General features: G+C 39.9%; 1 protein-coding gene across 11 annotated transcripts in view; it reads left to right on the forward strand.

The window, feature by feature from the left end:
* dnmt3bb.1 (DNA (cytosine-5-)-methyltransferase 3 beta, duplicate b.1) overlaps positions 1–27,568 on the forward strand; it is a 334,528-nt gene that overhangs the window by 194,462 nt on the left and 112,498 nt on the right. For all 11 annotated transcript variants that reach the window (XM_043710533.1, XM_043710530.1, XM_043710537.1 and 8 more), the window contains 4 exons: positions 3,451–3,558; positions 10,432–10,573; positions 13,325–13,450; positions 13,541–13,585. In XM_043710533.1, the coding sequence (XP_043566468.1) occupies positions 3,451–3,558; positions 10,432–10,573; positions 13,325–13,450; positions 13,541–13,585 (421 nt within the window). The remainder of the gene's footprint in view (positions 1–3,450; positions 3,559–10,431; positions 10,574–13,324; positions 13,451–13,540; positions 13,586–27,568) is intronic.

Genomic DNA, 27,568 nt, shown 5'->3' on the forward strand with positions numbered 1-27,568 from the left:
TAGGCTTCCAGCATCAGTTTGAAGTGGCCCAATGTTTACTTTTGCCTGTCGTTTGTTTCTTATGTATTGAAAGAAACTTTTGCTATCATTTCTAATATTACTGGCTAGCCTACCTTCATATTTCATAAATGATTCTGGACATGAAATTATGTGCAGAAGCACAGCAGAAACCATTGGATGGTGGCCAAAAAATGTGGGACCCGGCTCTTGATGCAACAGGTTATTGACCCTATTTCCTTTCAGTACTTCTAACTCTCCTAAAAACATACAACATGTAATTGAGATCAGTGGCTTTTGTTCTTTGAGCACAGTGAGTACTGTTTAAGACAAAAGTGGCATCTGAGACGCATACATACACTTTTGGAGTGAATTGTATCAGATGCTATATTGTTAAGGTTGTTTGAACATAAAGTGATCAACTGCTGTAAGCGGACAGAGCAGGTATACTATGGAATGGATATTACGTACCATTGCCAAGTTTTAAGTGGACATCATGTAATATGGGGAGGGTGGCTACTCCACTACCTTCACAACCACATCTGAGCTCATCCCCATAATTTAGAGGGTGGGTAGATAGCAAAATTGGCAGCCCTCTCACTCTATGAAAATAAATAATTAAGGCTCAATTAAGTTTGTTAAAACCTGAATTGATCCTAAATACATAAAGCAACAGGAAATAAGGGAATGCTATGTTTTGTGGGTCCTTCTTTCCTTTCTGGGCACCCACGAAGAAAATGACAACCTTTTCCTAATCACATATTCTTTTTAAAACCCTCTCAACTGGCTAGTGCCTCCTTGCTGGATAATGGACTTCGAGCCCTGTGTAAATTCCTTTTCCAATTTGGTTCCCGACTCTTCTGTGCTTCTTGACGTCAAACATTTGTCAGGCAGTAGACAGTCAATGCATCAGGTTATGCATACCCATGGTATTTGTTTGCAAGTTGCCCCATTAGAGCCTTATCCAAATCATTGTAGCTGAACCCACAAATGACTTCACCCTTTGGTGAGTTTGAAGCTGAAAATCCTTTTGTCCATATCCCTCATCCCCCTAGCCATCCTGTCTATTTATCCATTATCCTCTAAATTATACAAGTACAAGCGTCTGAGTTGGAGGTACAAGAATGAAATTGGCTGATGATACTTCAGTATCAGCACTGGCTTTTTGCTGTTCCTCCAAGTGTCTGAATGTGAGAAGACAAATATGTAAAATTGGTGTTCAGGTTTGGGGACAAGGAACAAATGCATGCTAACATCAGTTGCAGCTTGTACATCAGAAGAGTATATGAGATGAAGGAAAATAAGGTGCATTAAACATAGGGAATATCACCAGCTTTGATGATTTCAGCTTCTCCACTGGCCCAAATCTCAGTAATAGGTATTTAACTAACGACAAGCACCAGCTTCTCCATGCAAGTCAGGACATGTGGATGAGCCTATGATTCAGCACTGCCTTGTCTTGCAAGAGAGAGGGAAATGTGAGAGTGTGTTAGTTTAAACTCTTTGGTTGCTATGGCTGTCATGTTGATGAAATGTATAAGTTGATATAGGGCTTGCAGGAAAGAGGTCATTAAACCTCTTGCAGCATTGCATCCAGGTCCATGGGGTTTTAATGCCTAGCTTGATCTCCATGATTATCTGTTGCCAGATTGGCTTCTGTTTATGTGTTTGAAGGACCTCCTGGCCCTCTGTAAATGTAGAACATCACTACTCTTCTCCATTTACTTCACCAAAGCTACAGCACAACATTTGAAAGGTTTGAAACCCATACTCCATCTCCTTGTATTATTGCTCAGTGTTTCCAAAGTCAGATTCACTTCTTGAATGACTGTCTTCATCTGTTTCAGCCACAATGCACCCCCCCCCCCCCCCCCCCCACCCTTTTGAAGGGGGTGGTTGGAATAGTGTGGTGATGTAATGACAGTGTACCTGGATTAGTAATTCAGAGATTTGAATTGAATTAAAGTCTGGAATACGTCAACTAATGGTGACTATGTAACCACTCTCAATTGTTGTGAAAACTCAGTTGGTTCATTAATCTCCTTTAAAGAAGGAAATCTACTGTCTTTGCCTGGTCTGACCAATTTGTGACTGCAGACCCACAGCAATGTGGTTGACTCTTAACAACCATCTGGGCAATTTGGAATGGGCAATAAATGCAGTTCCAGCCAGTGATGTGTACATCCCATGAATGAATTTAAAAAAAATGCTAGGTTTAAACATTGCATGCCAGTTTGCAGTACCAAAAAAAAGAGAAATATTTCTGCTGAATATGTAGTTGGTTATAACTACTTACAAAATTTTCCCATACTCTGATATCTTCTTTCAGTAGCGTGGAAGTGAAATCACTTCTCACAATAGGCAGCGCAAAGCTGGTGTGCTCCTTATGTTTCAGACAATGGGATTGGATTAATCATGCATTGTAATCCATGCACTCATTTTCAAGGGCCATTGAATTCAGCACACAGAGAGTAATAGATTAATAGAGCATTGAAAGGGACCTTTCAGCAGATTGAATCTGCACAGATCTTTTGATCAGTAATCCAGTTAGTCCCACTTGCATGCTTTTTGCTTATAACTCTGCAATTTCATTTTCCTTCAAGTATTTATTCATCCAATTTCTTTTGGAAGTCTACTATTGACTTTGTGTCCACCACCATTTCAGGCAGTGCATTCCCAACTCTAATCACTCGTTGTTGAAAAAAAATTCTCATCTGCCTCTTGTTCTTTTGCCAAGCATCTTGAATCTGTGCCTCTGGTTAATGACCTCATGGCCATTGGAAATGGTTTCACTTCACTTTCTCTAGTTGAACCTTTCTTAATTTTAAATACCTGTTTCAAATTCTCTGCTGCATTGCAATATTCCATCTGGCACTTTGGGTCATGTACATCTTTATAGGTGTAATACATCGATCCTGACCATGCCATTAACCCAGTCTCTAATAACCCTGACTCTTCAATTTGGTATCAGCTCATCATCTTTCCAAGTTCACAGTCACAGATCCCACTCCTCTAGCTCACTGGAACCAACAGAATTTCAACCTCTTTTTGACAATATTTGGCAATGCTCTAGTTTGATGAAAGAGCCTTGTTTTGTAAGGCAATACTCAAAAAATGATTACATTGTTGTGTTTGGACAATGGGATCGGAATGTAGGACTGCCTTATAAAGCTGCAGTGGTTGGCAGGCTGGTCATTCTGCAATAACATGCGTCAATGTAAATTGCTTGTAACATGATCGACACATTGTGGATGTTATTTGGATAATGCAATGGGTTACTGAACGCATCTACTGAACGGGTGTAGTGATTATCTGTTAGCAATCTTCTGCAGCGCAATTTTCCATAGCGCGAGGTTTTAGAGGAAAACAACTATCGCATTATAGCAGAACGACCTGTATAGGCCTATTCTGAATGGTCTGGGTTACTAATATTTTTTGTTTTCTTGTTTCAAGGTTTCTGCCGACAAACTTGTGCCTTTAACTGCTATTGGTCAATACTTTCACACTTCTGCGTTTAACAAGCTGGTGTCTTACAAAAGGGCTGTGTTCCAGGCTCTGGAGGTAATTGCACTTGTTAAAGCTAGGATTGCAATTTTGTATTTGAAATCGTTGAAATTTGAAATTGAATGGTGTGGCAGCATATGTAGAGAAAAAGCAGAATTTCGGATTCAGTGACCCTGCTTCAGAATTTTTGGTTTTTTTGTCTGTATAGTTATATGAAAATAAATTTTGTAAATAGCTATAGAATTTTGAAACCTTTTCCTTCCCTCGATAGTTAGGTTATTAATTTGATCCTAAAATGTGGTGCAGAATCTTCAGAGGTAACTGGTCAGGAAATCACTGACCCGTACACCGTCTTTCCTGACTCTTTAGTTGGAAATTCAGAAACTGTTAGCGCAGTTTCTTTCTTTATTGCGTGCGCAACTGGGGATGAGCTCTTGCATCTACAGAATAGAGGAAGTTAAGAAACTTCACGTCCCTGTTTTCCGATACCTAACAAGCTTTTTTGCAGAAACAAACAGAAGTTGCTGGAAAAACTCAGCACGTCTGGCAGCATATGTGGAGAAAAAGCAGAGTTAACATTTCGGATTCGGTGACCCTTCTTCAGAATTTTTGGTTTTTTGCTCAGTTTTTTTTACTGTATAGTTATACTAAAATAAATTTTGTAAATAGCTATAGAATTTTCCATTCCTCTTGTTTAGAGCGGATCCATGCTTCTGTAGGCCTTCCTGATAGTCTGATGAGATGAAGAAACTTGTCATATGCGAAAGCACTTCAAACATAAAAGCCTATTTGTCAACTTTGTTCCAGAAGAATTACTGCTGTTTGTCATTAAGTTGACCTGTATGCTCTCAGCCTTCAATTCTCTGTCAAAGAGACAAATTTCATGATAATGCATCACCTCCTAAGGGTTCCCTTCCTGCATGAGATTATTTGACATGGTCATAGACTCCCTACAGTATGGAAACAGGCCAGCAACTCTACACCGACTCTCTGAGCAGCATGTCATCCAAACTCATTCCCTTAACCTATCCCAGTAATCCTGCATTTCCAATGGCTAATCCACCTAATGTATACATCCCTGGACACCATGGGCAAGTTAGCAAGGCCAATCCACCTCTGGATTGTGGGAGGAAACCTATGCAGACATGGGGAGAATGTGCAAATTACACAGACAATCGCCAGAGGCTGGAATTGAAACTGTGAGACCTGGCACTGTGAAGCAGCCAGTGCTACCCACTGAGCCACCATGTCACCCCAGTTTAGTGCAGTTAGCTGGAAAGATGGTTTGCAATGTAGACTTACACCAACACTGTGGCTTCAATTCCTGCATTGGCTGAGGTGACCATGAATGATTCTTCTTCTCAACCTCTCCCCTCACCCGAGGCATAGTGATCCTCAAGTTAAGCCATCACCCGTCATCCTTCTCTAACGAGAGAAGCCCTATCATCTTTAAGAGATGGCAACTTTATGTTTAAATCATTTGAATGTCCTAGGAACCTTTTAAAGTTGCAAATATAACAAAGAGATGAGCTTTGCTGTGAAGTCTTTCGCAACTCCAAGTTGTTCAACTGCTGAGTAATTATTTTGAACTGCTGTAATGTAGGAAAGTACAGTGATCAATTTAAGCACAACAAGATCTCACAAATAACTGATTCTTTGACTATAACAATAAGAGTTCAAATTTATATAATGAAATTAAAATAATAAAACATCCCAGTATACATCTTAGGGGAATAGTGGAGCACAATTCCAAGCCATTTAAGGAGATATTAGACCAAATGTTTGGTTAAAGAAGTACTTTTAAGCACAACTTAAATGAGTAAAAAAAGTGTTGGAGAGGAGTCGGTCTGAGGGCCTAGGCAGCTAAAGGTATGGCTGCCAATAAAAGAATGCTTAATACCAGGATCCGGAAGAGACAAGGAGGAGCTTGGAGGTTTACAGGAATTGAAGGGCTACAGGAGCTTACTGAACTAGAGACATGCAAGTCTGGGAAACAATTTAAAAACAAGGCTGAGAATTTTAAAATCAAGGTTTTGGTTGACCAATAGTCACTGTAAGTTAGTGAGCACATGGGAGACTGATAAATGAGATTTGGTGCAGTTTAACGTAAAAGCACAGAGATTGGAATGGCCTCAAGTTTTAAGTGGGGGAACATGAGAAATCATGGAGAGAATAATGAGGAGTAGAGGTGACAATGGTTTGATGAAGGTTTCAGTACTGAGGCAAGGTGGAGTTCAGGAAATGTTATTTGGCGGGGGAGGTGGAATGAGCTATCTTAGTGACAGTGCAGGTGTGTAGTGGGATTCATATTGGGACTAGACAGAACTTCATCTTTAGAAACAATCTCTAGTCAACCTCAGATAGTTGGCAGGAAGAGGAATGAGACAGGTGTTGAGAGAAAGGAGTTTGTGATACAGTCTAAAACAGTGGCTCTGTCTTCCTAGTACTTTTTGGATGATCAAAAATTTCCTCCAATTATTAAATGTCGGTCAAGCAGTCAGACAATGCAGGGGTCAAGCGCAAGAGAACAGAGGTAAAGCAGGTACCATTAGGATATGTATGGAAACTGACTCGATGAGCAGGACTTTGGGGCCTGTCTGATTCAGGCACAGAGGCACATGGGACCCAAAAGCATTGGCACAGCAGGCATTGCCAATGTATCAACCCTGTTTTGGGTCTTTTTACTGTGTGACTTTGGTTCCAGCAAGGCATTTTGTGAACTTTTATAACAGCAATTTAAGAAGGATGATTGGAAATTTACAGTCAGCTTTCAGTTTCCAGTGGAAACTTGATTGTTTGAATCCCTCCAATGTGTTTTGAGAAAAATGGGCCTTGACCTGGGTTGCAACAGTATTTCCAGATTGCATGAGAAAGGGAGTTTGGAGATTAGTTTACAAGGTCAAGATTGATTTTATGAGGACAGCAGTGGCGATAGATTTGAAAGAGAAAGGAGAGCATCTGAAGAGAAAGGCCTGATAATAATGTCAATTAACATAGGGACCAAGAAAAGTAGGAATTAGTAGGATTAACTCAAGAGAAGAAGTGGATCTCATTGACAAGCTGAGCTTGGAGGGTGCATTCGAGGATTGGAGCAAAAGACCATAAAATAGTACACCACAAGAACAGATCTTTCAGCCCACCATGTCTGTACCAACCATGATGTCATTGCTAAACTAATTCCATCTGCCTGAACATTGTACATATCCTTCTACTCCCTGCCTTTTCATGTGTCTGTTGAAAGGCCTTTTAAACCTTGTTAATGTATCTGCTTCTATCATCTGCCTGGCAGTGCGTACCAGGCAACTGCTAATTTTGGTGTAAAAAAAATTTTCCTTTCGCATATTCTTTAAGCATTTTTCCTCTCACCTGAAACTTATGTCTCCTAGTATTTGACATTTCCAACCTGGGAAAAAGTCTCTGACAATTCACCCTATCCATGTCTATCATAATTTTATGTACTTCTATCAGGTTGCCCCTCAATTTCAGTTGCTCTAACAGAAATAATCCAAGTTTGTACAACCTCTCATTACAGCTAATGCACTCCAATCCAGGCAACATCTTGGTAAACTTCTTCTGCACCTTCTCCAAAGCATCAACATTCTTCATTCATCAGCAACCAGATCTGCACATAATACTCCAAATGTCACCTAACTAAAGTTTTATGCAGCTGCAGCATGACGTGCCAACTTTTATACTCTATGCTGCAACTGACGAAAGCAAGCATTCTGTCTTTACTACCTTATCAACTTGTGTTGCCAATTTCAGGGAGCTATAGACTTGCACCTCAAGATCCTCCCAGTCAATGCTCCTAAAGGTCCTGCCATTTACTTTATACCTTTCTCTTGCATTTGACCTCCCAAAATGCATCACCTTATACTTGTCTGGATTAAAGAATCTTCTCATAATTTCCCTACCATTGATGTAAGGCTCACCAGCCTATAATTTCCTGGTTATCCTTGTTGCTGTTCTTAAACACAGGGACACCATTGGCTATTCTGCAGTCTTCTGGAATCTTGCCTGTGGTTAAAGAGGACAAGGACCAGCAATCGCCTCTCTTGTCTCCCTCAGTATCTTGGGATAGATCCCATCAAGCCCCAGAGACTTACCTATCTTAATGTTTTTCATGATACCAACGCCACCTCTTCCTTAATATCAAAATCTTTCCATCATCCTTGTCCTTTTGTTTGGTGAATATTGATGTGAAGTACTCAATAAGGACCTCATCCACTTCTTCCCGCACCATGCATAAATTCCCTCCATTGTCCTTGAGTGGACCTATCTTTTCCCCCGTTACCCTGTTGCTCCTAATATATGTATGAAATGTATTGACTTCTCCTTCTTCCTACTTGTCAAAGCCATTTCATGGTCCCTTCTAGCCCTCCTAATTCCTTGTTTAAGTTATATCCTGCTTTCTTTATACTCAAGGGCCTTGTTTGATTTTAGTTTTCTAGACTTTACATGTGCCTCCTTTGACTTTTTGACTAACTTTGCAATATCTCTTGTCATCCTAAGTACCCAAATCTTACCATTCTTATCTTTTATCCTCACAAAAACACGCCAGTCCTGAACTCTGATCAAATGGCCTTTAAAAGACTTCCATATGTCAATTAAGGATTTAACCCTCAAACAGCCATCCCAATCTAATTTCTTCAGTTCCTGTTGTAATTAATCTCTACCCAATTTAGCACTTTCACCCGAGGACCAGTCTTGTCCATAACTATCTTAAAACTTATGGAATTATGATCACTGTTCCAAATGTGCCCCTCCTGAAGCTTTGATCACCCGACTAGGTTCATCCCCAGTCTAATACAGCTCGTTCCCTGATTGGACTATCTACATTGGTTCTCAGAAATCCTCCTGGAATAATCTAAAAAAATTCACTGAGGGAGTCACAGTCAATGTTTGGGAGGTTAAAATCTCCCACTTTATAAGATATGTTTACATATCTTTCCTCTATTGCCCACTAACTATTGGAATGTAATTCAGTGTTAGGGCAAGTTAAGTCTGTTGGAATATGTAGGCGAGATGAGAAGTATTACCAATTGATTAGAACGTCTTAATTCATCTCCAATTGGTTAAAATTCTCTGATGAAATAGCAGATAGAAGAACTGCAGGTGAACATTTGTACACAGTAGTATTCTACTATGTGATTCCAGAGCTACTATATTCACAGTACCCTTAAAGTTGTTTATAGGAAAGTACTGCAAAACAGTTTCTGACGAATGGTCAAATATGTTATTATGTTTCTTTCTGAAAAATCAGGTCACAACGTCGTGGTTATGAACTGGTGGCAAAGTGTTCATTTTTATTTTTGCAGTTTTGAATTTCTGGTCTAATCAAGATATGTATCCTCAATATTGGAGTAACCAGTACATATCTCTAAATCCATAACAGACAAATCTCAGTTGATGTCCTGTGAAATATAGACTGTGTTCTTGGATGTGATTAGCTTAGATTCCCTACAGTGTGGAAACAGGGCCTTCAGCCCAACAAGTCCACACCAACCCTCTGAAGAGTAACTCACCCAGACCCATTTCACTCTGACTAATGCACCTAACACTACGGGCAATTTAGCATGGCCAATTCACCTGATCTGCACATTTTTGCACTGTGGGAGGAAACCAGAGCACCTGGAGGAAACCCACGCAGACATGGGGAGAATGTGCAATCTCCACACAGACAGTCGCCTGAGGCTGGAATTGAACCTGGGTTCCTGGCGTTGTGAGGCAGCAGTGCTAACCACTAAGCCACTGTGCTGTCCCAAAGAGGATTTGTTTTCTCTATAGTTAATATTATACACAAACTTCTGCTAGTGTAGAATATCTATAAATCAACTGAAAGTCTGACTGCATAAAAAATTTACAGCAAGTGTATGTTTGCAATTTTTAAAAATTGCACATGTGGCTTTTGGAGAACTGTAGTTAGAGCTAACAACTGGACTAGAAATTTGACTATCCAGACTTTCCACATAAATTGATTTCCCATTCTAAGTACAGGAATTGGTGTTAATTTTGCAGTTTGTATTGGATGGTAAGAGTCAGACTGCCAAAAGTAGAATTTTGCAATATAACTAAGCAAGCTGGTCAGGAGTGTGCCTCAAATATTTTTGTTCATTTATATTCTTGACTGAATCAAAATTATTTTTTCACAGAACATATGAGGAATAGGATGAAAGATTGCCTTGCATATTGTTCTGAAATTGTGTAAAGGTTGATTGCATAGGCGAAAGTGAGGACTGCAGATGCTGGAGATTAGAGTCACGAGTGTGGTGCTGGAAAAGCACCACTGGTCAGGCAGCACCTGAGGGGCAGGAGAATCCACGTTTTGAGCATAAGCCCTTCATCAGGATGAAGGGTTTATACTTGAAATGTCAACTCTCCTGCTTCACGGATGCTGCCTAACCGGTTGTGCTTTTCCAGCACCACACTCTTCAACTCTGATCTCTGCAGTCCTCATTTTCTCCTTTTCGCCAGATGGCCACAATGTGAATTCGCTGGCTTCCAGTGGATGTATTAATGGTCTTGATTTGTTTATTTGCAATAAATAGCAAGCTGAGGCTGTGCTAATAGCAAAACTGATAAAATATAGCCAAGGTTGTGGAGTAGAGATGCTTCACTTGCATGAAGACCAGGTCCTGACTAATGCCATCACATTATGAAAAATTTTAACCAACAAATTAGAGGACTAACTAAATTAACATTGACAGGTCCCCCATGACATTGCTGAGGAAATTAGAGATCTGAGTACTACATCTCCAACTGATTCTTATTACATTCCAAGTTATTTGTATTATGCGACTGTGTATCCCATTTCTTTGATGTTATAAATAAATCTGAGCCATGATCTGAACCATAGTTTGCTGCTCCTTCACAGTACTTTAAAGATAAATGACATATTCTTTACTTAATACAAAACATCAACTCTTACAGATCGCTAGTAGTAGATCTGGAATGCCATTCCCTTCCAACGACCGGGGCACGTTGGAGGAACAAATTAAGCCAATGCTTGACTGGGCATTTGGTGGTTTCCAACCAAAGGGTTATGAAGGAATTAAGCCCAAACAAAACACAGGTAATTAAGAAGAGGATTTTTCTGGCTCATTATGATTTTAGCCACCTGTAAGCTACCTTGCTAATAAAATGAGATGAATTTTCAATGCTTTTTCTAGTGATGGAAAAGAGAGAATATCTATTAGATTGCTCTTTATTGCATTTACCTCTGAACTGAAGTTTTAGAAATCACAGCAAATTTATACAACACTGTTGAAACAAGGGAAAAATGTAAATTTTAAGAAGTGGCCATAATCAAAAATGCAATTATGAAACCTGAGGTGAATGTTTAGCAGAGCAGCTCAAGCCATTTCAAAGTTCTTAGGTTTAAAATTTCACTTAGTAAATCCAGTGTAACTATTTGAATTCCTTTTAACAATAATGGGCTACATAAGCAACATAGCCTTTCTCTTCATAAATATGCCATGACCATGCTACTAGTGATACCAGATTGTTGATGACAATGTCCCCCTCACCAGATAGCAGTTAAAATACTTTATTTTTAAGGCAAAAGCTCTTGTAGCGTGGTGGTTGTGTAATAACATTCTGGACAAGTTGATTTAAAAAACACAGACACATGATCCATTAAGCTGAATTTTTGTTAGGGTGGTGGTCTGGAAAATGTGGGGCCACCCTGCCTTAGCTGTTTCAGAGCCCCAGTTGACTTGTGGCAATCAGGCTGCTGATTGACAGTATCCCAGTTGGAGGGCTCGAAGCTCATCAGTCCCAGTAGAGACTTGGAGAGTTGTGGCCACTGCTGGGACTGTACCTGACTGAAGTAAGCAGCACAGACAATGAGTCAGAAGTAGATAATTAGGCTCATGGTTGCTGGGACCTCTCAGAGCTGCCACAGTGATTGGAAAATAGCAAATGTGACGCCACTGTTTAAAAAGGGAAGTAGACAAAAGATGAGGAATTATAGACCAGTGAGCTTAACCTCTGTAGTGTGGAAGATGCTTGAGTCTATTATCAAGGAAGAAATAGCAGGGCATCTCGAAAGAAATTGTCCCATTGTACAGACGCAGCATAAAGGGCAGGTCATGCTTCCCAAATTTTTGTAATTCTATGAAGACGTTTCAAGCATGATGGACAACGGGGACCCAGTGGGTGTGGTGTGCCTAGAATCCCAGAAGGCCTTTGACATGATGCCACACATGAGGCTACTGCATAAGATAAGGATGCGTGCTGTTAGGGGTAGAGTATTGTGTGGATAGAGGATTGGTTGACTAACAGGAAGCAAAGAGTGGGGATAAATGAGTGCTATTCAGGCTGGCAATCAGTGACTAGTAGTGTGCCTCAGGGGTTGGTGTTGGGACAATTATTTACAGTTCATATAGATGATTTGGAGTTGGGGACCACGTGTACGATGTCAAAATCTGCCGATGACACTAAGATGAGTGGTTGAGCAAAGTGTGCAGAGAACTGTGAAACTTCGCAGAGGAACATAGATACATTGAGTGAGTGGTCAAAGGTCTGGCAGATGGAATACAATGTTAGTTAATGTGAAGTCATACATTTTGGTAGGAGTCACAGCAAAATACATTATTACTTGAACAGTTAAAAGATTGCAGCATGCTGATTTGCAGAAGGACCTGGGTGTCCTTGTGCATGAATCGTAGAAGGTTGGTCTGCAGATACAACAAGTAATTAGGAAGGCCTTTCATTACTAAAGGGGTTGAGTTTAAAAGCAGAGAGAAGTGTTACAGCTGCACAAGGAGTTGTTGAGGCCACACCTGGAGTACTGCATGCAGATTTAGTCTTCTTAGTTAAGAAAGGATGTACTGGCACTGGAAGGGGTGCAGAGGAGGTTTGCTAAGTTGATTCTGGAGTTGAGGGTTTGCATTATGAGGAGAGACTAAGTAGATTGGGATTATATTCTTTGGAATTCAGAAGAATGGGGGTGGGATCTTATAGAAACATATAAAATTATGAAGGGAATCAATAAAATAGAAATAGAGAGGATGTTTCCACTGGTAGGTGAGACTAAGATAAGAGGGCATGGCCTCAGGATTAGAAGAAGCAGGCTTAGAACTGAACTGAGAAGGAACTTCTTCACCGAAAAGGATGTTAATCTATGGAATTCCTTGCCCATGGAAGTAGTTGACGCTACTTCAGTATTCACTTTTAAAGCTAATGTAGATATTTTATTGAAAAATAAAGGGATTAAGGGATACGGTGAAAACGTGGGTAACTGGAGCTGAGTCCACGAAAAGATTAGCCATGATCTTATTGACTGGCGAAGCAGGCTTGAAGGGCTGGACAGCCTACTCCTGCTCCTGATTCTTATAATCTTATGTCAAGATGTGAGGACCAGGTAGAGGTTTGATTGGTGAGTGCAGTGGCAGTTGTTTTCACAGGGTTGGCCATCTGTGCTGGGTGGGTGAGGGGAGTGCCTTATGAGAAGCTTCCTTTCTTCTCTTCTGAGCTGAAATTGGGAGTTGTCATTGAGTGGTGATTTCTATAGTCAATTATCTGGTCAGCCAAGTGAACTCTTGTGAGTATTAACTCTCAAAATATGTTCTTACGTACCACAAATGCTAATCGCCAACAGCTGCTGGTTCATGGTATGAGTTAGGATTCAGATGATAAGTATAAATCATGAATACCTCTGTTAGATTTTTAGTATGCAATTTATTTGAATTATGCATTGTTTCTTGTATAACTACATCTGCATAACAGTGAGTAGCAATGGATTTTACCTTCAGAGTTGGTTTGTACAGTTTTTGAGTGCCATGTCATACATTTTACATCATTTCATCTATTTGTTGAACAGAAAATGACATCACAGGTGAAAACCGTGTTGAGGTCTATGTACCTGAATATTATCCTCCTACAAAAAAACAGAAAACAAGCTTTTACAAAAGCAAGGAAGGAACTGAAGAGGAACACCGGGGGAGAGGTAATTTATGATTTGTTTTAACAAAGGTCATATGCTCAGTGTGTTATTGATGGGTCAAATAATTAATAATACTTTTCATTTCCTGTGCAGAAAAGATTTTCTTTCAAGTTACATCAAACAATAAAAGCATAGAAGGTAAAGTTTTTCTTTTACTTCTTTTACATGTGTCATTTTCCAGTTGGCTCAAATCGTGGCTTCATTAGTGTGTATTGCTGACATGGCAATTTCATATTAGTATTGTAAATGAGACATATACCCTTTATGTTTTATTGTGCAGTCAACGATAATGATAAATCTAGCACTGACATACTCCTGCAGGGTGGAAATTTCGCAATGCATCACATAGGAATAATTTAAGTAACACTGTAAATCTGCTGGTCTGATACACTTGAGTTGTATTCTGTTGGATGGTAAAACTAAGTTTTGTGTTTAAAGTCAATAAAGTAGTTATTTAGTATCCGGATTACTTCATTAAAATTTTGGGGAACACAATGGAATGGGATATTGCTGTCTTGGCACAAAAATGCCATGGTTGCAAAGTACCAGATTCAATCCTTTTACTGGGGCTACCTCAAGGGTAAGGCCAAATCATTTAAATAATGTGGGTGCTCACTCAGAACATGGCGTATATGCAGTGAGGCTTTGGGTATGTTATCAGTTGCTGCCAGCAGTTGAAAGCTGTTTGCTTCTGATTTATCTGTACCTGTTTTCTGGACAAAGAAAAATAGTTTGGGGCAAAGCTTCCTGATGCAGAAAACAAATATTGGAGGGGATTCTGAAAGAAGTTATTTAATGAAGGGTAGCCCTATTTGGAGGGGTAAGCCACACAACAAGTATTGCAATTTTTTCAGCAGGGCCTTATTGAAGTAACTGTTCAAATGGATGATCAGGGTATAATGTGTAGTTTACAGGAAAATCGAAGCTTACAGTTTAGTTCCATAGAGCTTGGGAGTCTTTATAAGCATATCCAGTGTATACCACTATTTATACTGTAAGTTGTCATCAGTATTGCATACAGGTTTCAGGTCTCAGTTTGGAAAGGCAGTTTTACCACTTGTAGCACAGCAGAGTTTCTGAAGAGCTGTTTGTTGTATTATCATGCCTAATACTGGAAAATAGTATGATTATTTATTTTTAGATATACATTGTTTCTAAATGTCACAGTGCATTGATGCAGTGTGAAATGAGTTCCGTTAGTATTTCATTTTACAGCTAATACAGGTGTAACTTGCAGAGAAAACAGACAATGCTTGAGATTCTCAACATGTCAGGCAGCATCTTTGAAGAGACAAACAGAGTTAATGGATAGAATTTAATGCCCCCTCCTCCTACCGTGACAGGAGGGTCATTTGATTGGGCAGGGTGTGCAGATTGGGGAACACACCATCCCAGTCAAGCTTAAGGAAAGGGGCAGCTTTCCCACCCAGAGGCCTCATCCCACCACCACTCATATCCACCAGCTGGGGGACATAATATTGAGGGGTTTGCTAAAAGCTTTAGGGACTGGGCTCATGGTCCTCTTTTCTTCATCACTCTGTGCCCACTCAAGGGACACAGCAATGTGTAGGGAGGATCTGCTGAAATCCAACTCTCTGACCTTGCTTCCAAACAACAAGCCCTTCCTACACTTCTTTCAAGGACCCATTTCCTATGACTCTCAATTCCCCTCTCACCTCTATTTAGTGATGTAGCTGTGATACCAGAGGTAGACCTGAGTGTTGTACCATCATGGCCACCACTACTGGTAGTGGCAGTGAGACTAAAGATGTCAAAGGGGGTGAGATTTTCAACATATGGGCAGTTTAATTGCATGGGAGACCCAACATTGTCCAGATAAGTGCCTGATTTCCTGGTAAAAGTGTTCTCTTGGAGAGAAGTGACCTTGGGTCCCTGCTGACTTTCCAGGCGGTGAACAGATCCCATCCTTGCCAAGAGGGGCCAGATTCCTGTTGCTTCTTTAGTTTCCAGGCCCATTATACTATCACCACCCACAAAACACTCCAACCTAACTCTTCAAATTGATTTTAGGTTTGCCACCTTAACCCAATGCTGAAAAGTTGCACTGTTTAAGCTGCTTGGCAAGCTCAGGAATGTGCAGTTGTTTAGCTATCAGTTTTGCGTGTAATTTATTGTGTCATAATGAAATATACATTGTCTCTTCCTTCCAGACTTTATATTCTAAGGTGAGATATATCAGCAACTCCTCCTTCTTGATAACTTCCTCCTGCACTCATCATTTTGCGGAGCTCACTGACTTAATTTTAATATATGAAGTTATCTAAGAGATTCTTAACTGTTCTTTTCACATACTATGTGAACTCTATTGAAGTCAGAGTCATACAGCAAGGAAATAGACCTTTGGTCCAACTCATTCATGCCAACCAAATTTCCCAAACTAAACTAATCCCACTTGCGTGTGCTTGGCCCATGTCCCTCTAAACTTTTCCGCTTCACATATCTGCCCAAATGTCTTTCAAATGTTTTAACTGTACCTGCATTTACCACTTACTCTGGCAGCTTATTCCACATACAAACCTGCCTCTGTGTGAAAAAGTTGCCTCTCAGGTCCCTTTTAAATCTTTTTCCTCTCACCTTAAAAATATGGTCCCTAGGGAAAAGATCTTTGCTATTCCCCTTATCACTGCCCCTCCATAAGGTTATCCCTCAACCTCCAATGAAGAATGTCTCAGCCTACCCAGCCTATACTTATAACTCAAACTCTCCAGTCCAGGCAATATCCTGGTAAATCTTTTCTGAACCCTTTAATTTTAGCAGGGTGACCAGAACTGTACACAGTACTTCAAAAGTGGTGTCACCAATGTCCTGTACTACCTCAACATGATGTCCCAACTTCTTTACTCCAGTGGTCTGAGCAATGAAGGCAAATGTTCTAAATACCTTTGTAGCTACTCTGTTTACCTGTGATGCCACTTGAAAAGAACTATGTACCTGAACCCCAAAGTCTCTCTGTTTGTCACCATTACCCAGGGCCCTAATGAACCGTATAAGTCCTGCCCTTGTTCATTTTACCAAATAGAATTTCTTCTGCCATTCCTCAGCCCACTGGCTCAATTGATCAATATCCCTTTGTAATCTCACATGTTCAAGGTTAAGAGGAGAAAAGTTTAAGGGGGATACACACGGAAAGTATTTTACACAGAGGGTGGTAGGTGCCTGGAATGCATTGCCAGCAGAGGTAGTAGAGGCAGGCAAGGTAGATTCATTTAAGGTGCATCTGGACAGATGCATGAGTAGGTGGGGAGCAGAGGGATACAAATCCTTAGGAATTAGGTGATAGGTTTAGACAGTAGATTTGGATCAGCACAGGCTTGGGGGGGCCAAAGGGCTTGTTCCTGGGCTGTAAATTTTCTTTGTTCTTAGATAACCTTCTTCACTGTCGACTGTACCACTAATTTTGATGTCATCTGCAAACTTACTAACCAAGCCCCTTAATTATGTGTTTATTTTCAAAAGACTTTAATACCATAAAATTTAATTTGTAGAAGGCCTTTTTAAATTTGAGATTTGTGTATTCCCTTATTACAATTTGCACTAAGTTGAAGACAACAAAATAATTTCATTCTCCTCTTCTTTTTCATATGGACTCAATGTCTAGACTCTGTTTATTTTTCCACTATTGCTGTCTAGGAGAAAGTGAGGACTATTGCTGTCTGTCATGCTCAGTTTTACTAGCGCTTACTATTTCAGATTTCCAACATCAATAATATTTTCTTTTTATTTTAGACCAAATTCAGTGTTTTAGTTAAAACACCATGTTTTGTATGTTTTTATTTTTCTTATCAAAATGGGCACCATTCATTAAACCCATTTTCAAGTGCATTTTTAGTGTTTTTTCACTACTTTTGGCTACATTTAATCTTATTGTATGTGCAAAAATTCATTAAATCTTTCCACAAATCAGTTTGTCAAAACTCCCAAATGGCACATTTAACTACTATTACTTATTAATCCTAGAACACAACATAGTTAAACATTGCTCAAGGGAGACAAGAAGTCAAAACTTGTGCTCTTGCATTCATCAGCACTAGGATACAAGAAACAGACTTGAAGTAAGGGACGCCAACTTATACAGCATATATACAGGTAAAAGCAGGAAAGTGGTGTTGAGCATTATCACATCATTCAAGATCTCAGTGCAAACATGATGGGTTAAATGACCTATTTCTTATAGGAAGAGAGCCATCATGTGCATGAAAATGCGGCAGGAACAGTTAACTGTCAATCTTAGTTCTCAGGCCATGCAAGTAGATTCTGATTGTGCACAGTGTTGCATTCTCCATGAGCTTTTTTGTCAAGTTTGTATGAATTCCTTTTGCCTCCATCAAGTGGGGTCCTTTCTCTGTGGCTTCTATATGTAGCTTTTAGCACACCAGTACATCACAGTAAAACCCGACTGCTGATGTTAAATTCATTTCCAGTTAATTCTAAGCACAGGCTGGACTACTTAATAAATTATTTCCGGTAGCAGAATCACATCAAATGGTGTATGTACTGTTCTGAGGCTTGCAAGTATGGTTGAGCACATGACCACTGCATAAATGTTGTGTTGTTTGATCTGGTTTGCCAATTATTGGGACTTTTAGCTCACCTGGCATCACACTGGCACTGAAACTCATTTGTGTGGTGGGAAAAATGTCTTTTTGGTTTGATGGCAGTATCTTCTTAGGAGAGAAAACTACACCTGCATGGTAGCAGCATGAAGCAACTAGCTTAGCCTGTTAATCAAATTTTGGACATCTCACCGTTCCAGGTTAATCTGAGTTGTCAGGGACAAAAGGCGGTGGATAGAGACGCTTTCATGAGTTCTCACAACAAGCAGGGAGAGATGATTTGGTTAGGGTAGCCCATCCCATCATCAAACAGGATAGTTTTGATTTGTCCTTTCTTAGTATTAAGTTTACATGGTAAACAGATGGCTTGGGCACTGTTCATGAGGTTGCCATACAAGTTGGTGTGCCCTTTGTGAAGCCTGTTTCTTGCATCCTAGTCCTCTTTAGTGCAAGATGGAAAGCTTCAGCTTCTTGTCTCCTTTTGGTAATGTTTATATTACCACTGAACAAGTATCCAGATATAAGAAATGAGAGCAAGAACAGACTATACAGCCTGTCAGGCCTGCTCTCCTCTTTAATACCATCATGGCTGATCTTGGTATTGAATTCAATATTTCAGTCCACTCCCCAAATCTCAAATTTAACACGGTCCTCCGCAAATTAAATACTATGGTATTGCAGTATTCTGAAAATAAAGACATTAAGGGGTTTGGTTAGTAAGTTTGCAGATGACATCAAAATTAGTGGTACGGTTGACAGTGAAGAAAGTTGTCTAAGCTTACAAAGGGATATTGATCAATTGAGCCAGTGGCCTGAGGAATAGCAGATGGAATTCTATTTGGTAAAATGAACAAGGGCAGGACTCATATGGTTCTTGGTAGGGCCCTGGTAATGGTGGCAAACAGAGAGACATAGGAGTTTGGATACGTAGTTCTTTTAAAGTGGCATCACAAGTAGACAGAGTGGCTATGGATATTTAGAACACTGACAGACTGAAAGTATTTCTATTCAGCCTTAAATATGAGAAATCACTATTAGGGTCCACACACTATTAATTCATTTGGCTGAACAGGAATATACAGTGTTTGAAGGAAGTGCTTTTCAACTAAAAGTACTTTCCCATTTGATGGAAAAAAATGGTATAAAAAAAGACATACTTTTGAAAGTCCTTATGTTTACCTCCAATAGAGACCTTACTCAGTGAGTAACAATGTGCAAGTACTTTGTGGCATTGTAACTCAGAAAGTGTCTGGAGCAGCTCCATTGAAAGCATTGTGATACAGTTAGCCATTCAAGTGGGTTGAGGAAATGGGAACGCAGTCATGGTGAGGGGACAGTATTATTACAAGGAAAAATATGTTTCTCTGCAGCTGTGAGCTTGCATCCCAAAGGCTGGAATTTCTGCTCGGTGCCAGGACATCCCCTTGGGGTGGAGAGGAACTTGGACTGAGAGGGGAGAGATCCAGTTGTCATAATCCACATTAGTACTAGGAACATCGATACGACTAGAAATAATGTTCTACTGAAAGAATTTGAACAGCTAACAGATAAATTTAAAGATAAAATATCGAAGGTAATAATCTTGGGGTTACTACCTGAGCCAAGGGTGGAGTTAGGAAATAAAAGGAAAAGAATGCACAAACAGAAGCTATACTGTAGGACAGCGAATAAATCAGAAGGTAGAGAGTATGCAAAACAAAAAGACAGTACATTACTCATGTCTGATTTTAATTTTCATATAAATTGAGAAATTGTATTGGCTGAGGTAGCCAAGAGGAAGAATTTGTAAAGTGTTTTTGGGACTGTGTCTTCGAACAGTAGCCATAATGTGGAGATGCCGATGTTGGGCTGGGGTGGATAAGTCAGAAGTCACATGACATCAGGTTATAGTCCAACAAGTTTATTTGATATCTCAAACCTTTGGAGCACTGTTCCTTGGTCAGGTGAAGTTACTTAAATTGTACAAATCAGAGCTACTGTTATTGCAACAGTTGTTTCATATTCAGCATTTTCAATGTTCCTCACCAATTTATATCAGACTATGGTCCACAATAAGCTAATTCCAAGACATGCAGGAATTGAGATGTTCAATATATTACCTCGTCTCACTACTCTCAGTTGCCTGATAAAGGAGCAGTGCTCCAAATGTTAGTGCATCCAAATAAACCTGTTGGACGAGAACCTGGTGTTGTGTGATTTTTAACTTTGTCCACCCCAGTCTAACACCATCACCTCCACATCATACCCACAGTTGAACAGTCTCTCAAAATCAAAAAACGTGGTGCTGGAAAAGCACAGCTGGTCAGGTAGCATCCGACGAGCAGGAGAGACGATGTTTCAAGCATAAGCTCTTCTCTTGCACCTCAGATGCTGCCTGACCGGGTGTGCTTTTCCAGCACCACACCTTTTGACTCTGATCTCCAGCATCTGCAGTCCTCACTTTCTCCCAGTCTCTCAAAATGCACTGTTAGAACTGTCAGATACATAATGATTAGACATAAAGCCAGTTGCCATGATTTTTGAATAGACGAGCTAAGTCTACATGCTACTCCTGTAGGCAATGGTTTAAGCTCAGCGGCAGCCCTTGTATCTTGGAGATATATGTGTACAGTTCTTCCCTCCCATACTGTAGCATGTAACCATACATGGATGATGGGGAGAAAATGATACAAGAGCATGATCAATGTGCATGCAGACAATACCTCCAACTTGAACCAGGACAAATCATAAATGAGTTTGAGATTTTCACACAAAAGCATGGGTACATGGAAAAATAATGTTATTCTGTCCAGCCAAGGTCATATGGTGATATAATAAGCAATGGTCAAGTTTTACAAAGATGTAGATAAGATATTCAAAGTGCTTATCATCAACCACCATCAATCATAAAACACCACATTACAACTTGGATGTTTAAGATATCATACCTGGCAACCATCACACATACATGACAAATGATGTGGATCCATTTGTAACAACGCATCATACATCAAAGCGAAGATACACTGTCAAATTGTGGTACAAAAACCAGATGTGATTGTGTCGTAGGTCCACCAAACTGTTAACAGAAAGTCCAGAGACAGTGTCTGTATATGCATTCTTGTGCATGTTTATTAGAAGAATGGGAAATGTTGCATTACAGCATAGATTCTAGACCAGACAAGTTTGTACCTTTAAGACAGTTACATGACATCACGCCATGTGACAGAAATGAAGCTCCTCACTCACTTTCAATCACTCTGCTTAATGGAGTCCGTGTAACATAGTATATTCAGCAAGTCAGTTCTGTGATGCACAGTATCATCAGTAAGGAAAAAACTTAGGCTGTGTGTAAGTCAGTAATACTATAGTTGTGTAAATAGTGATGTGTAAATAGTTAGTGTTGTTAATAAATTTTAAGACATCTGTTTCACCAAGACCTGATTCTTTGTATATGTTACATAGAGTAACACTGGAAGCTATAAACTGGGGAAGCATTTATCTTAATATTCTTGCAGTGATGAAAGAGAACTGCTGTTTCTGGCTCCACAAAATTAAGAAAAGAATTGATTGAGCTATTTCTTAAAATTACTGGAGACAAATTAATAGCCTGCATGGAGTACCCTCCACCATTGGTTGCTCAAAACTGTTATTGTGGCTCCATGTGTAGTAATCTGATTGCACATGAAAGGAGTGACTATCCTTTCCAGACAATCTTTTCCAAGAAAGCCAGTATAAATGAGTGGTAAGTGAACCACTGCAATGTTTAGGCCACTGTGTTCTCATTTACTCTTGTTTAAACTCAATTTGTGATAATCACAAATATATTATTGAAATCCTTTGACTCTTCCCTTAAAAATCAGATGTCTTAAGCTAATATTAGTTCAGTTGTATATTTCTAAGCTATGTCTAAATCCAGGGTATCTTGGCTATAGAGACAATAGTTATAAATATTCTTATGACTTTGAATCCTTATATGTTCAATTAATTTTCCCACTTTTGGTCATGAATGTCTCATACCATAGAGAATTTGAACTAAAAAGTGAATATGTGATTCTTTGTAACCACTCTGAACGCTTGAATAAAGTTTGCAGCCTATGGATCTGGCACCACGTGTAGCCCTTCAACATTTCTTTTGCAGCTTTTCCAGTTGGATCGCATTAACATGGATAAAACCCAAAAAGTATAAGTCAAGAAAAGTAAAAGCTGAGTTTTTACTGTGAGAATAAAAGACTGATAATTACGCAACACTATGGTTTCAAATACTCATTTACCAAAAAAAAAGATCTTTAAATAAAAACCAAAGGTTTTTATAAAAGCGGACCCAAACTTATCTGACTGCTGAGTTTGGCCCCTTTGGAAAAAACTTCGCGAGGCTTGAATTTACCTAAAAGTGAAGTTTCTTGTCAAAGGCCCAAATTCAGTTGTCTACAGGTCTGTAGAAATTCATTCTTAGGTCCATTCAGGCCAACTGACTCTCCTCCGCTCCTCACCTCCCCAAAAAAAACCTGGCCAGAGCTACTGGCAGATTAACTATGTGACTGATTTATCACATCCTACATCAATTCATAGAGTCATAGAGATGTACAGCAAGGAAACAGACCCTTCGGTCCAACCCTGTCCATGCCGACCAGGTATCCCAACCCAATCTAGTCCCACCTGCCAGCACCTGGCCCATATCCCTCCAAACCCTTCCTATTCATATGACCATCCAAATGCCTTTTAAAAGTTGCAATTGCAGCAGCCTCCACCACTTCCTCTGGCAGCTCATTCCATACACGTACCACCCTCTGTATGAAAATGTTGCCTCTTGGGTCTCTTTTATATCTTTCCCCTCTCACCCTAAACTTACACCCTCTATTCCCCGACCCCAGGGAAAAGACTTTGTCTATTTATCCTATCCATGCCCCTCATAATTTTGTAAACCTCTATAAGGTCACCCCTCAGCCTCTGACGCTCCAGGGAAAACAACCCCAGCCTGTTCAGCCTCTCCCTATAGCTCAAATCCTCAACCCTAGCAACATCCCTATAAATCTTTTCTGAACCCTTTCAAGTTTCACAACATCTTTCCGATAGGAAGGAGACCAGAATTGCACGCAATATTCCAACAGTGGCCTAACCAATGTCCCGGTACAGCTGCAACATGACCTCCCAACTCCTGTCATGACCAATAAAAGAAAGCATACCAAATGCCTTCTTTACTACCCTATTTACCTGAGACTCCACTTTCAAGGAGTTATGAACCTGCACTCCAAGGTCTCTTTGTTCAGCAACACTCCCTAGGACCTTACCATTAAGTGTATAAGTCCCGCTAAGATTTGTTTTCCCAAAATGCAGCACCTCTCATTTATCTGAATTAAACTCCATTTGCCAGTTCTCAGCCCATTGGCCCATCTGGTCAAGATCCTGTTGTAATGTGAGGTAACCCTCTTCACTGTCCACTCCAGCTCCAATTTTGGTGGCATCTGCAAACTTATTAACTGTACCTCTTATGCTCGCATCTAAATCATTTATGTAAATGACAGAAAATACAGGCCCCAGCACTGATCCTTGTGGCACTCCACTGATCACAGGCCCTCAATCTGAAAAACCGCCCTGCACCACAACCCTCTGTCTTCTACGTTTGAGCCAGTTCTGTATCAAAATGGCTAGTTTCCCCTGTATTGCGTGAGCTCTAACCTTGCTAACCAGTCTCCCATGGGTAACCTTGTCGAACGCCTTATTGAAGCCCAAATAGATCACATCTACCGCTTTGCTCTCATCAATCTTCTTTGTTACTTCTTCAACAAACTCAATCAAGTTTGTGAGACATGATTTCCCAAGCACAAAGTCATGTTGACTATCCCTAATCAGTCCTTGCCTTTCCAAATACATGTACATCCTGTCCCTCAGGCTACCCTCCAACAAGTTGCCCACAACCGAGGTCAGGCTCGCCGGTCTATCATTCCCTGGCTTGTCCTTACCGCCCTTGTTAAACAGTGGCACCACGTTAGCCAACCTCCAGTCTTCCGGCACCTTACCTGTGACTATCAATGATACAAATATCTCAGCAAGATTTCTCTAGCTTCTCACAGAGTTCTAGGGTATATCTGATCAGGTCCTGGGGATTTATCCACCTTTATGCATTTCAAGACATCCAGCACTTCCTCCTCTGTAATATGGACATTTTTCAAGATGTCACCATCTATTTCCCTCCAGTCTATATGACCTCATCCTTACTCCTCTGGTTCACTTGCTCCCAACCTACATCCGGGATTCCTCTGATGCCCTGCGACACATTGACAGCTTTCAATTCGCAGGCCCTAACCACCTTCTATTCACCATGGATGTGCAATCTCTTTACACCTCCATCCCACACCAAGATGGCTTGGAAGCTCTTCGCATCTTTCTTGAAAAGAGGCCCGAACAATCTCCATCCACCACCACTCTCCTCCGCCTGGCTGAACTTGTTCTCTCTCCAACAACTTCTCCATCAACTCATCCCATTTTCTCCAAATCAAAGGTGTAGCAATGGGTACCCGCATGGGTCCTAGCTAGGCCTGCCTTTTCATGGGGTATGTGGAACATTTCTTGTTCCAGGCCTACCCGGGCCCCCTCCCACAACTGCTTTATCAGTACTAAGCTTTGACAAAGGGTCCATTAGACTTGAAATGTCAGCTCTTTTCTCTCCTTACAGATGCTGCCAGACCTGCTGAGATTTTCCAGCATTTTCTCTTTTAGTTTCAGATTCCAGCATCCGCAGTAATTTGCTTCTATCTTCCATATCCTTTTCCACAGTAAATACTGATGCAAAATACTCATTTAGTATCTCTCCCATTTTCTGCGGCTCCACACAAAGGTCGCCTTGCTAATCTTTGAGGGGCCCTATTCTCTCCCTAGTTACCCTTTTGTCCTTAATGTATTTGTAAAAATCCTTTGGATTCTCCTTAATTCTAATTGTCAAAGCTATCTCATGTCCCTTTTTTTGCCCTCCCGATCCATTTCTATTAATGAATGTGTCCTTTACAACTGGCCTTGCTGTAGTTCTAAATCACTCAGTACTACTGTTTCATTACAAAAAGCACTGTTGAAAACCACTCACTGTCTGGGTTTCCAAAAACTGAAAATATTCTTCGGGTTTGACTATTTTTTAGATTAAGGATATTTTTGTTTTCGGATAATGAATTTCTGGCCTAACTTGGTAAATTATTTAGAATGTGCTTTAGAAATTATTTTTGCTATCTCAAAAATCAGTTATGAAAAAAATACTTATTTCCATGCATTTTATGTTAAGGTTTGATGTGGAGATTATTTTTAAAATTATAGGTGAAAACGTAAAGAAAAGATAATTAAGAGTTAGTTCTGCATTAATTGTATTTCTCTGAAGGTGTATAAATTCAATACTTATTCTTTATTTATTATATATACAACCTGGAAGGTGTAGTAATTTGCCACATACTTGCTAAATATTCCTTTGTGTCTCCAAATAGTTTTTATTTTACAATTACTTTTTTAAAAAGGCCCTTCAGGTTCATATAAAAGCTTCTAATACTTCTCCTCAAGATGCACAAGAATGATTTACTGATTAATCTCTCATTTCCTTCTGTGAGGAAGTACTTTGCTGCCACCTGGCATCTTGTAGATTGTACAACTGAGATCATGAACTCCATGATGGGGAGTCTTTAGAATGTAATGCAATTGCTTTGCAAGATACTTCGTATTGATGCTATGTTTTATTACAAAGTTGAATTTAAACACATGAATTTCGGATCATCATTAATGACTGTTTTCTTGATCAGGGCTGTTGCCTTTAATCATTTCAAGGAATTGAATCTGGACTCTGAGCTTTCTGAAGATTGACATACAGTACACAACGGTTCAGTGGTTAGCACTGCTGCTTTTCAGTGCTGGGATCCCGGTTTGATTTTAGCTTCAGATCATGTCTGTGTGGAGTTTTCACGTTCTCTCCATATCAGCATTGATTTCCTCCTACATTCCAAAGATGTGCAATTTAGGTGGAATAGCCCTATTAAATTGTCTGTAGTGTCAAGGGATGCATAGGCTAGATGGATTAGCTGTAGGGATAGGTTAGGGGTGTGTGGGATACTCTTCAGTGTCATCAATGCAGACTCGATGGACCAAATGGCCTCTGTGCGCACTGCAGGTGTTCTATGATTCTAGTGCAGACCCATTGTGCGGCACAATGGTTAGCACTGCTGCCTCACAGCGCCAGAAACCCGGGTTCAATTCCCATCTCAGGTGTTGAGTTTGTACATTATCCCTGTGTCTGCGTGGGTTTCCTCCCACAGTCCAAAAATGTGCAGGTTAGGTGAATTGGCCATGCTAAATTGCCCGCAGTGTTAGATGAAGTGGGGAATGTGTCTGGGTGGGTTGTGCTTCGGTGGGTCGGTGTGGACTTGTTGGGCCGAAGGGCCTGTCTCCACACTGTAAATAATCTAAACATTGCATGATATTTTAGTCACACATTATCCTAATTAAATAAGTAGTCCTCATATCTGCAAGTTATCTGCACAACATTGTGTTCCTATTTGAATATATCTTGAAATTTCTTTTGTTGGCTTTAGAAAAGACTGATGAATGAAATCACATTCCCACTGGGATTTAAAATCTACATGTCAGCTGTATATTGCAGTCAGCTGGTGAATTTCATTACCTTTCTACTGCATGATCCACAATATTGCTTTTATTGAGAATTTCCTGTAGAATGAAAACAAAAATCAAATTAAATTCAAATCAAGTTTACAGGGTAAAGGTGTTTTTTTGTCTCTATTTTGCAAAAAGGTGTCATTTTCTGATAAATCAGAAGGTTGTCTCAAGCAGTGTTGCATTCAAATTTCCCCTACGTAACAACCAAGACATTATTTATATGCAGGGCTTTGTGTCAGAATTTCCTCTTATCTCAGAAAAGATTGCTGCTTATGTATGTGTTATAAATTACGGCCTTGTTCTAACATTTGAGAGCACTGCTGTAATCCAGAGTTTGAAATACTGAATGCTGTTTGGATTAGAATGCTAGTTCAATTGTAATGGTAGGATTAGATGAGAGCAGAACTGACAGATCAGCTTTTTTAAAATGCATATGTCATTATTTGATGAGAGGCTGTTTCACAGTCAGTCTGCACCGATAACCTAAGAGTAATTTGTAATATATTTTGAGAGCAAGAGTTAGAACAATACGATATCTACTCTTGCAACAAAATGTATAATTGTAAGACACTTCTCAAGAAATGTATAATAAAATATATGTACATTTGTTTTTTTCAGATTAATCTGTATTTTTAAAGCTAAAGTTTGACGTGCTTTCCAAAAGTCTGTGGTTACTTTCTATGTATTCAATGAACCATGAATGACCACTGTGACACAGGGCATATCTGAATAAACTGATTTTAAGCTAACATCATTGGTTTTACTGGTTTAGTTTCAATCAAGAGAATAACAGGGGCTTGAGCAGTTCACTGAAAGAATAACAGAAAATAATGAGCATTATAGAAGGACTAAAGGTTTACAGAGGTATCACATTCGAAATAGTAGAAACACAAATAGCACAGAGAGTCTGTGAAAGTGTAAC

This window comes from Chiloscyllium plagiosum, chromosome 20 (genome assembly GCF_004010195.1).
Source record: "Chiloscyllium plagiosum isolate BGI_BamShark_2017 chromosome 20, ASM401019v2, whole genome shotgun sequence".
NCBI classification, from domain to species: domain Eukaryota; kingdom Metazoa; phylum Chordata; class Chondrichthyes; order Orectolobiformes; family Hemiscylliidae; genus Chiloscyllium; species Chiloscyllium plagiosum.